The 11892-nt window shown below is 38.6% G+C and overlaps 1 protein-coding gene across 2 annotated transcripts in view; it reads right to left on the minus strand.

Annotated features, from left to right (window-relative positions):
• Positions 1–3009: 3009 nt before the first annotated feature.
• The window catches only part of URI1 (URI1 prefoldin like chaperone), a 68506-nt gene continuing 59623 nt past the window's right edge, over positions 3010–11892 (minus strand). Inside the window, exons 7-11 of one of the 2 annotated variants that reach the window (XM_053604027.1) lie at positions 11399–11567; positions 9738–10062; positions 7587–7729; positions 6597–6843; positions 3010–4002 (exon numbers count right to left, since the gene is read on the minus strand). In XM_053604027.1, coding sequence (XP_053460002.1) covers positions 3820–4002; positions 6597–6843; positions 7587–7729; positions 9738–10062; positions 11399–11567 — 1067 coding nt within the window. In that variant the 3' untranslated portion in view covers positions 3010–3819. The remainder of the gene's footprint in view (positions 4003–6596; positions 6844–7586; positions 7730–9737; positions 10063–11398; positions 11568–11892) is intronic. The other variant, XM_053604028.1, reaches the window with a different exon arrangement.

The following is an 11892-nucleotide window of genomic DNA, read 5'->3' on the forward strand; positions in this document are numbered from 1 at the left end:
CAGTATCTGCACGTGTATCTCCACACACACAGGTCAATATCTGCACGTGTATCTCCACACGCACCGGTCAGTATCTGCATGTGTATCTCCACACACACAGGTTAGTATCTGCACGTGTATCTCCACACACACAGGTTAGTATCTGCACGTGTATCTTCCAGCTCCACAGGATAAAAACAGCAAAAAGCAAGTACACTCCATTGGCCACCGCACATGCAGGGGAGACACTGCTTTCCAAACACCATCCTCCAACTACAGGAAGCTGAGCTCCATGGAGAAACACAAGGTGAGCCTGCAGTACTGTGTGGCGTCAGACAGCTAAAAAAAAAAAAAAAAAAGGTTTTAAAAAAAGGATGAGGGGCAATGCCTGCGGCTCAAAGGAGTAGGGTGCCAGCCCCATATATTGGAGGTGGCAGGTTCAAATCTGGCCCCGGCCAAAAATTGCAAAAAAGCAAATGAGGATGAGGACTTGTTCAAAGAGGTGGGGAGCGACTCAAAGGAGCTCCCAAAGGTCAAAGGCAGAGTGTTTTCAATGAAACATTGACAGAAGTTTCGCCTTTTAACCCACAGGACAAAAGTTAACATCCAAGAGTTTGATAGAAACAATCAAACAACGGCAGGGTGGGTAGAAGCAAAGCTTTTTATTACAAAAGAATTCTAAGAAATAAATGCAGAAGGCGAAGACAAACCAGGAAAGCACGGTTAGCAGGGTGAGTATGAGGATACGTCATCTGGATGCCCCTCCTGTAATATTCATGAAGGGCAAGGGGAAAGATGGTGATTGCATATGAAGGTTCCTCGCAGACCTCACTTTAACCACGTGACCAAAAATAAGGACCTCTGAAAAGACACACTGCAATAAACCTCTGGATGTTCTCATCAAAGACACAAAACCTCATTCTGACTGTGTGAGTCTATCAAGCAAAGCCAACTGAGGAACATCCTATAAAATATCTGACCAGTACACTTTAAAATTCTCAAAGTCATGAAACACAAGAAAAGGCAGAAGAATTGTCAGGGCTAAAAGGGGCAGAGGAGCAACGACAAACAAACGCAGGACAGCGTCGGGGCGGGCAGAGGAGCAACGACAAACAAACGCAGGACAGCGTCGGGGCGGGCAGAGGAGCAACGACAAACAAACGCAGGACAGCGTCGGGGCGGGCAGAGGAGCAACGACAAACAAACGCAGGACAGCGTCGGGGCGGGCAGAGGAGCAACGACAAACAAACGCAGGACAGCGTCGGGGCGGGCAGAGGAGCAACGACAAACAAACGCAGGACAGCGTCGGGGCTGAGACCCTGGGACAGGAGAAAAATTAGAGAAAAAATCAGTAGCATACAGGGAATATCGGTAGTTCACAGCACTGCACCTGGTGAATTTCCTGGCTTGATAATTACAGTATAATTATGTATTATAAGGTTAGGGGATGTTGGCTGAGGGGCTCCGGTATAGGGAAGAAAACTCTCTGTACTGTTTTATGCAGTTTTTCTGTAGGATTAAAAGTAGATCAAAACAAAAAGAATCTCTTGATGTGCTGCTCTGTTTTATAATGGTTTAAAACAGAATACTAAGACTTTCATTTTGTCCCACTGAAACTTGAGTTTAACATAAAAATAAAGGTATAATTTTAAGTTACAATCTAAAACTTTGTTATAAAACTCAAGCTATGAAACGGGGCAGGACTATTTCATTTGGTCTTCAGCAGAACACAAAAATGTGTATCAAACTCTCTTTGCTTCTCTTACGACCACATCCTATGAAGGAAGAGCCATCTGAAAGAACTCACGGACCACCAAGGGGGCAGGCTCAAAATCGAGTTTTCAACCTGCAAGATTGTCTACTGACAGTACTCCTAAAAGTTCACGTCTGTAACAACACTATGATGGTCCTGCAATAGTTTGTTTCTGGAGGAAAAATTTAGTACAGAAAGGCTCAGGTAAATCGCAGTTTGAAACGGTGTGTGTGAAATATGCACAAGGTCTGACAACTGAGGTCACAACCCTGTCCTGGACAAAGTGCCACACCCTCTGGTGAACACCCTGCCTTCACCTTCCAACCCTCCCCCGGAAGCTATGCACGAAGACAAGGGCCCAGCCCACTGTTCAAAGCAACTCTGGAGCTCTTTTTCTGGAATGGCCATCAGAGCTGTTGTTGTACAAAGTCTGACAATTAAGTTCACAAACCTGCCAGCGTAGGCTCACACTGGCAGCTCACTATGGGCTCACTGCTTTGGTCTGTCAGTGTCTCACAGTGGTGTTCATGGGGTGTGTGGTGTTCATTACCATCAGTGAGAAAGTCATACGGCTCTGATGGCCATACCCAAAGGACTTCCAAAATTGCTCTGAAGGGTGGACTAGGCACTGGCATTGGTGCACAGCTTCCTGAGAGCAGGACTTCAAACGTGACTGTAGCAATATTCCCCAATGAGGGTTGTACGTAGCACTTATTTCCAAGATGAGTTCACAAACTTAATTGTCAGGCCTCGTACTCTTTGGGAGGATGCACTGAAAGACAAATAAGTTTCTTAACTATAGAATACATGCAAAGTTGATCAAAATTAACTACAGAACAAATCTACATTTTTAGGCAATCTTTCAAAATCAGTCCTCTGTTCTGAATTATCCATTAACTACCAGAGATTCAAGCTCACCCCCTTATCATTATACATATTCATAGAACTTTTACAGTTCTGCTGTTCTAGTTACAAATAGGTTCCACTTTTCTAGGACATAATTTCACTTTGTTTAAGCAAGAATTCATTAAATAAGCTATAAATAACCTTTAAATATTTAGCCATGAATAGAGAGACGGTAGACTGGCATTGATGGCTTATTTTAGTACTAATGCAGGATGCTTTTTAAAAGCTACATTTTAGCATGCATCAAGCTAATGATTAACTTGCAATGTAATTTTCAATGTTAGAATAAATTTTTTTATTTTAAGGAGTTTTGCTAAAAGTAAATATGTTATTTCAGTTATTACTAGTAGGAAAGTAGCCTTAAAAAATAAAAATGTTGACATGATTAAAAATTTTATTTAAGGTATCTGTTTTTTAGCATCCAGACAACCCCTCGTCTCCAGAGCACTGTGCACACCAGAGAGAAAGATGGGCCCAAGGAGTTGCGAGAACCCAGGTCCCACCTGTATGAATCACAGACACTCACACTCTGAGTCACAAAGCTCGCAGCATTTTAGAGGTCAAGTTTCATAAAATTTTTACTTGGAAAAAAAAACGTTTTACAAAATATCATACTTCCAACCGAAGAAACGTTCCCACCGGCTCCATGTAGCTTTTTGCCCTAGAGATTAGTCTGACATTTACAGGGGGCAGGTTAGTTTTTAAATGGCCACCTAGCTGCAAAACCTACTAGTAGATTTTTAAGTGCCTTTACACCGCGAAAGCAAATAATATAACTGTTGAATCTATTTAAAATTTTAAAATTTTCTTTAAAATGGTCCATATGGTATGCACAACATCACAGCTGGTACAAAACTGCCTGTATTTAGTTTGAAACACAAAACAATGCATATGAACAATATTCTTTGAAAAGTAATTCAGAACACTGCTGCTGCATCATAAGGCAAACTTACACGAGAGTGTCGACAGTGTTCAGAGAATTAACAACACAAGCCAAATATTAAAGTATTCAAACATTCACTTTGATTTTTTTTAAATACCACTGATAAAGGTAAAAGAATCTGTTGCCAAACTAACTTAGGATGCCTTATTTTGAACTACATGTAACATATTTTGCTATAAACTCTGAACAAATGCACAAGTAGCCTTTAGGATGTGAACTCCCATTTCGTAGGCAGGGCCTAGTTTCTCTGTTGCAATCTGGCAGCTTTGAACTTGGAAACCCTCTTTACAGTTTCCTCCGATGCCTCTGACAGAACTTCCTTTCGTTCTGGGATGGTAGGCAGCACAGGATGGGCCAGGGCCGGGTGCAGTGTTAGGGAGGGCGATAAAAACTCTTTTTCTATTACAGTTCCAGAAAAAGCCTAGAAGACAAAAGTTGGGTTATGATAATAAAATGCAAGTAAGATGCCTGCACAATTTTTAATCTCTATTTGCAAATTAGACCTTTCTTTTCATCAAAAGTAAATTCACAAGATTTTTGGCTAGACAACACTACAACATCAAAATACTAATTATTTAAAGAATTTTTTCTTCATTACACTACCAAACGTAAGTAATTTTTATAGTATACATGCAAGAAAATAAAATGTAGAATGTGTGCATTATCTGGGAAAAAAACAAAAACAGATAATAAGAGGTCCTCAAACTTCATATATCCCATTCATGTTTAGCCCATGCTGTGAAAAACAGTGTATTTTATTTTATTTATTTATTTTTTGTTTAGAAAGAGAGTCTCACTCTGTCGCCCTTGGTAGAGTGCCATAGCGTCACAGCTCACAGCAACCTCCAGCTCCAGGGCTTAGGCAATTCTCTTGTCTCAGACTCCTGAGTAGCTATTACTACAGGAGCCCGCCACAATGCCCGGCTATTTTTTTGTTGCAGTTTGGCCAGGGTCAGGTTCCAACCCGCCACCCTCGGTATATGGGGCCAGCACCCTACTCACTGAGCCATAGGCACCGCCCAAAATAGTGTATTTTAAAAAAAACACTACCAGAGTGTCCAGCTCAGACACTGGAACATCATTTGAGGAATAAGCCTTCCTGCGGCCACCATGCTGCTGCTGACAGACAGCAGTTTCACCAGTGTTGACATCTGCTTGGTGGTGGTGAAGTTATGCAATTATCTGAGTATTTTATTGTGTCTTAACTTAATGTTATTTAAGAGATCAGTGGAAATTAAAAAATGAAAAGTTTTAATACTAGGGGTAATAAGCATAGGTTTCAAAATTTTAATACAATTAATTCAATAATGGGAATCAGAAGTTCCACAAAAAAAAAAGACTCACTGAACATTTGATGGACTTACTTTGGTCAACTGGAACAAAATTAAATAACGGTGTACTAACTGCTGGAAATAACTGCTAGAAATATCTTTGTATACCATCTTACATTGAAATGTATAAAAACCAAGGACTGCTACATTTTTTAAGACTTCCTGTATTTGGAGCCTTCCTCCTCTTATATCTTCTAAGAACTTATTATGTACACACTAAAAGCTAACGTGTAAAATTCCATGTGTACTCCGTTTCCCATTATCTACCAACTGCCCAGCAGAACAGTTTAACAGCCACCCTCTTCCACCTGCCCCACCACTGCAAAGGGAGTAAGAATGACGCCTTCCTCCCACAATCATTTTGGAGTCTAGCTCTTAAAAGCAGCTTAAAATTTACTTTTTAAAAACTCCACTTTATCATGATAAGTCTTCTTATATTTAAAATTAATTTGAAGATAACATTTTTAGCATTTAAAAAAATTAAAAAGAAGATTTTTCCAAGTATTTGCTATAATTATGAATTATTTTTTTGATGTTAAAAAATTTATAGCACCTACTGCAACAATTCAGTACAAAATGCAGAGCTAATAAGGGGGAGCTTAAAGTATGCTACACACTCTAGCTATACCATGATACATTCTTGATTTTCAAATACTTGTCAGCAATAGTCTACATCCATTACCTGTTTTCTAATAGTACGGAAGACGATTAAATAGAGCAAGTTACTTTCCAGGTCCCCTAACATCATTAGATTGGGGGGAGAGGAAGAGAACATTTTAATTATATGTGCGGTTCCTAAATGCTAATGATCCCCAACCCCCAATTACCACTTAGTACAGCAGGGAAATTTTTAAATACACTTACTTATACATAAACATATTTTCTTATTAAATACTAACATGTATGTATTTTATTGTATAAACAAGTATATGCATTGGTTTGACACAGGTATGAGTTCCTTCGTTGTCTTAAATACTTTTTAAATTGAAAATTTCAAATACCCACAAAAAAGATAACCAAAAAAAAAAAAAATCAATTCTGGTCATGATGAAAACCATAACCACACGTCTCCTATCAAGGCTTCTCATTTAGGGTTTCTCACTCTGCCCCTGACCTCAAACTGCCGACAACATGATGAGTGAAAGTACACAGTGTATGCTGATTTTTTCAGAAAAGAAGGTCTATAGTTCTCCTAAGACTGTAAAGTGATTTCATTATCTCCCAAAAGTTAAGTTTTATTGGCCAGGCCGAAACACAGAGCTTTAGATAATTATCTGCGACATATACGTATTTTTCAACTCAACCAGTATATTTAAAAAGAACAGTATAATCTTTAACTGTCAGAAAATGACTACAATCTGGTCCAGTGGGAGTTTATTTAAAATAACCACTAAATAAATTTTTAGCCAAAAATATGTAGCATATATGCCAATTAAAATATTTTAAAATTCCCATTTCATAGAAATAGAATTTCAAGGTAGGCAATACTTTTACCAAAATAATTTTTTTGAAATATATGAATGTCAAAAAACATTAATTTTTTACATTAATATTTTACAAATGACTATCAAGAAAGTACAAACCTAGAATTAATTAAGTCCTATCACTTTTCAGATTAAATGGTAAAAGTTGGTGAAGGGTCCTGTATAAGTAAAGGATTAGAGACACACACACACACACACACCTCGGGTGTTCCCGACACAGGCGACAGTCTCTTCGGCTCCCTGTCCTGCTGTGGCTCCTCCCCCACAAGGCCCTCAGTGGGGTCACTGCAAGTGGCTTCTTCACAGCTGACGCTCCTCAGAACCCCCCGCCTGTCGTCAAACTCACTACTCTCGCTGGTGTCACTGCACACGCTGTTCTCCCTGCTCCTGGACTTCAGGATTGATTTGCGGGGGATATATTCTCCATTCACAACGTCCACAAAGACTCTAAGATATTTAAAAAATACACATTCACTTTAGGAAACCACCAAGAATAACGATAAAGATTTCTTTAAAACTTTTCTAGAAATTAATCAAAAATTTTTAATTTAAACTTTACGTCTAGAATTTTCACATTGATAATAATTTTGCAGCCTCAAATGGCACCTTTTATAATGTTCTGAAAGTCATAATTTCTTAATACAGCATGTTATTTTTAGGCATGATCTAGGTGACAATAGCTTGATCTGCCAAACTTCTACAGAGCTTCAGATCTATTTATAAGACATTTAGCAATTTTCACAGTTGTACGAATATGGGTCATGAAAACAGGCATCTTCATATAACGCTTTCTCCACAAAGAATACAACAGAAAACTGCAGTTGTGTCATCAGCCCCTACTCTGAACATGTGAACGGCACGCCAAGCATGTCGCGCAGCTGCTGTAGTAGCCAACGACAAACACAGATTTTCATTTCTAAAGTTAAGACACAAAATTTCCTGACTAGACCAAATTGAGAATGTTTCAAAATCACCGATGAAGACGGGGAAAGAGAAAAATCTTCCATCACTGCATCTGTCTGGACTGGGAGGTGGTGGAGGCTCAGCCTTTCCAACGCTGAGCTGACTCCATCCAACATCTCACTTTTTAGTGAGTCTTCTGTGCTACAGACAACTTTTTCCTGTAAAGATTCGGTCACAAAAATAGAGAAAGGCTCAGCAGACGGCCCTGTGTCTGAGACGCCACTCGCCTGTAGATGTCTGCGGGCGTCCTGATCAGGGGCAGCTCCTGGGCAGAGTGGCCGCCGCTGGTGCTGTTCTTGCGTTTGCGTTTGGCCTCTTCTTTCTTTTCGCTGAATTTTAAAGTGGTATTCTTGCCAGTATTTATTCGGACCTAAGAATTTCATAGCAAAAATTTAACTTTCTGTGAAGCTAAGTCACAAGCAAAACTATGAAAATAAACTCTATAATTAAAGAAATAATAGTAAGAGAGGCAGCTGAAATGTTTTCGGGTTTTTTTATTTTTATTTTTTTTGCAGTTTTTGGCTGGGGCTGGTTTTGAACCCGCCACCTCCGGCATATCGGGCTGGCGCCCTACTCCTTTGAGCCACAGGCACCTGCAGCTGAAATGTTTTGATGCTGAAATGATGTTTGTTATAAGGTAGGGTAAAAAAAGACTCTCACCTTTTATTTCTATGACATAAAAAAAAATCTTTAATGATCAATTCTAGTCTTCAGTGTCTTTATTATTGTAGAGAAAGCAAAATACAGTTAAACTAAATACTATTAGAATTTTTTAGATGCCTCTCATTCCTGGAAACTGAAGGACTAAAAACTAAAACCCAGCTCGGTGCCTGTGGCTCAAGCAGCTAAGGCGCCAGCCACATACACCTGAGTTGGCAGGTTCGAATCCAGCCCGGGCCTGCCAAACAACAATGACGGCTGCAACCAAAAAAAAAAAAAAAATAGCCGGCGTTGTGGCGGGCGCCTATGGTCCCAGCTACTTGGGAGGCGGAGGCAGGAGAATCGCCTGAGCCCAGGAGCTGGAGGCTGCTGTGAGCTGTAACACCACGGCACTCTACCCAGGGCAACAGCTTGAGGTTCTGTCTCAAAAAATAAATAAATAAATAAATAATAAAAAAATAAAAAATAAAACCCAGCCCTGTTCAGGACGCGTGTGTGTCCCTTTACCCTACTCATCATTCATGCCATACTTTCAGCATTAACGACAGCTCTTTCCATGAAAATATTGTTTATTCCTCCTGTTTTATTTAAATGAAAATAAGAAAAAATTAAAAGCCTGGAAAAGAATCACAAAACATACTTTTTTTTTGGGCTAATCATCTCAGTTAACCTTTGCCAAGAATTTAGAAGATGATCTCTCTAGTGTGACATGTTAGAATATTAAAAGCCATATTATTATTTCATTTTATATTACAGCAAAAATAACCTAAGGAATCTACAAAATACTGAGTATGTTTTAAACATGTTCTATTAAATAGTGATCACATGCCCTTAAGACTGACACCACAGACCCCAACTCTAGCGCAGGCAATGGGATTTACGCCGGGTGAGCACTAACTGAGGCAGCGACCCTGTTTAGCACCAGCCAGCTCTGTCTTCTGAGCCTTACGTGTCCCTGAGAAAGAGGGTTACAAGGATGAGCTGAGTGATGTAGAGAGCAGAGGGAGGGCGAGGGGAGCAGGATGCGGCCTATCCTTCCTCTAGCCAGAGCCCACCTACCGTGATCTGTTTTAAATACTGGGATTCTGCATTAAGAATAGAGGTAACAAAAGGCTTTTAGTAGTAAAAAAAAAAAAAAAAGTTTGAAAACTCTGTACTAGAAAATCCCTACAGTCATCCCAGTTCTAAAATATCAAAATTCTAAAGTCATGATTATCCACAGATGTTTATATTTATTTTGTCAGAAAGGGAACTAATTTTTACTTCCTCCTTAGATTCCCATTTTGCTCATAATGTTCCTATTAATTTTATGCCCACATAGAAAGAAAGAACCTGGTATAATTAAAAATATAACTAATACAGTCACTTTCAATAACCTAAAGACACCAAAATGCCCGCCACACGGTCAGCTTGAGGCCCTCGGCGAACTTCCGGGTGAGGGCAGGAGAAGAGGCAGCAGTTGCCACTCAGATCCGATCCCCTTTCAAACCTCAAACTTTGTTTCAGAGAACAATGGACCAGAACCAGCAAACTATATATTTTTTCCCTTTCTCTTTTTAGACAGATTAGGAAAAAGGGCAAAAGATGATTTTCTTATTGGCACTACAAAAATACTAATCACTGCTAATATTATTCTTTTAGAAAATATCGTGGATATTTTAAAAGATATTGAATGTTTAAATTATGTACAAAATTAGTAAAATGAAACGTATACAAACCCTCTTAGGCTCAACAGTATGAGAAAAATATATTGTTGGTATAGAATTCTCTCCAACCCCTGAAGCATCAAGGTCATTATCACCATCGTCGTCATCATCATCATCTTCATCACTGTGATAAGAATCCGAACCATTCACTGAACAGTTCGACTGAGTGTGCATTTGCCCATTGAAAAGTTCTGAACTTGCACCCCCTGTAAGACAACTGCCGGGAGCAATGGAGTTTGTCACTTGGGGCATCACATCCACATGTGTGTTTCGACCCTCCTTTTCCTCTTCAGAAGATGCGGTATCTTCTCCATTCACAATCACAGTATCAGGTTTACTAGTAAAGAAAAGGAAAATTAATAAGATCTAACCAACACTTTAGAATTTAGCATACATTAATTTCAAGTTCGTTTCAATAGGTAACAACTAAAATTTGGAATAAGGTACTTGTTAAACTAGAATTCTAGGTTAAAAAAGAAAAGATGTTGACATGAATTAACCAAAAGCATTAGCCCCTGTGCCACTTATGTGTAATGCAATTATTCAAAAATAAGTAGAATCCATATGATAAAAAGTTCGTCTCTGCAAGGAAGATACTGACCATATACAATATAAATATAATATCAATAATTACAGAATGAGAAATTTGTTAAGAAATTCACAATAAATACTTCTATTTAAAGACACAGAACTACAAGACCTTATTTTCTATATCAATATAGAGTATTTTATAAGGATTTTTAAAAGATGAATATACTTATTTTGCAGTGAATATACTTATGTACACAAATGCATATTTGTCATCCTTTATTCTACAAAAGATTTGAGGACCTTACAAAAAGAACAAAATCAAAAATGCAATAGAGCTGAAATAACATCATGCAACAATAGAAAAAGAATCATGACCAAGAAAATCACAAAATCCAAACTGGTTTTAAAAAATAAAATAATATCAGTTAATCAAAAAGATCTAAAAATTTATAGGTAAAAATGAAAAAGAAAAAAACCTTTTCTGCCTCCTGTCCTATTTTCCACAGAACTAATTATCTACCACACATGGCACATCATCTAAGCAAAATAACATAGGAGCTTCTATACAGCAGCCTTCACGCAGCACGTTAACAACTCCAGTGTGAACATGGGCTTCAGACAGCAGCTGGGTCAAGTTCCTCAGACCTATCAACTATCTGACCAGATTACAAACCGCCAGCTCAATACACAGCAAAGTTTACAGAAGGAAAGCAAGGGTAAATATTTTACAGTTTCAAACCTAAATTCAAAGCAATTTTTTCTTTTTAACCAAGTGTTCAAAGAGTGCACCCTGAATGTGATACAAAAATACTTCATTTGAAATTTAATATACAAAGCATCCATCATTATTAAAAGTCAACTATCTGGTATGATTATTATGTAAAATATGCCTGAAATTCTATAATAAAAAAATGAAGATGTGGATCTTAAGTGTTTATGTACAAATACATGCATGGAAATACACACACACAGAATCCTAAAAAACCCTGAAGTGGAAGGATTATTGATAGTTTAATATATTATGCTTTTCTGTATTTCTTTCAATAAGCAGATAGTATTTTATTAATAAGAGAAAAGACTAATGAGGACATGTGCATAGGAACAAACTACCCTGGAAAAACGAGCTGTGATTAAGTAAGTACCTCTCAAGTCCACCCAGCAATTCTTCCTGTCTCTCTAGTTCTTCAAGTCGAGCCCAGAGTTCTTCATCAGCAAGCCAATCTTTGGGTTTTCCATCATTTGCAAAATCTGCTTCAAAAATATCTGAAGTTTTTGGTTTGGAATGAGGTTTATGAGCAATTCGGTGTTTTGCTATTTTAAAAAGGGAATGACATAGTTATTAACAAACGGCCTGCATTAAAAAGGCACAGACCCAGACTCAGTGAGATTTTCTTGTGGGGCAAAGGGGATGTTGAGGCAGAGGGGACACAATTTTTGTCAACAAACACTGCAGCAATGTGGCCCATGAACCAGCAGCACTGGTCCCTCTGGAAGCCCTTCAGAGGTAGACTCTCAGGACCTCTGAATCAGAAACTGCATTTCAACAAGAGGCCCAGAGAATCCACGTGCACAGTAAAGACTGTGAAGTGAAGACTCAAAAACACACGGCCGCATATGCCCAGAATGCACTCGGGTT

The sequence above is a fragment of the Nycticebus coucang genome, chromosome 10 (assembly GCF_027406575.1).
Source record: "Nycticebus coucang isolate mNycCou1 chromosome 10, mNycCou1.pri, whole genome shotgun sequence".
NCBI lineage: Eukaryota > Metazoa > Chordata > Mammalia > Primates > Lorisidae > Nycticebus > Nycticebus coucang.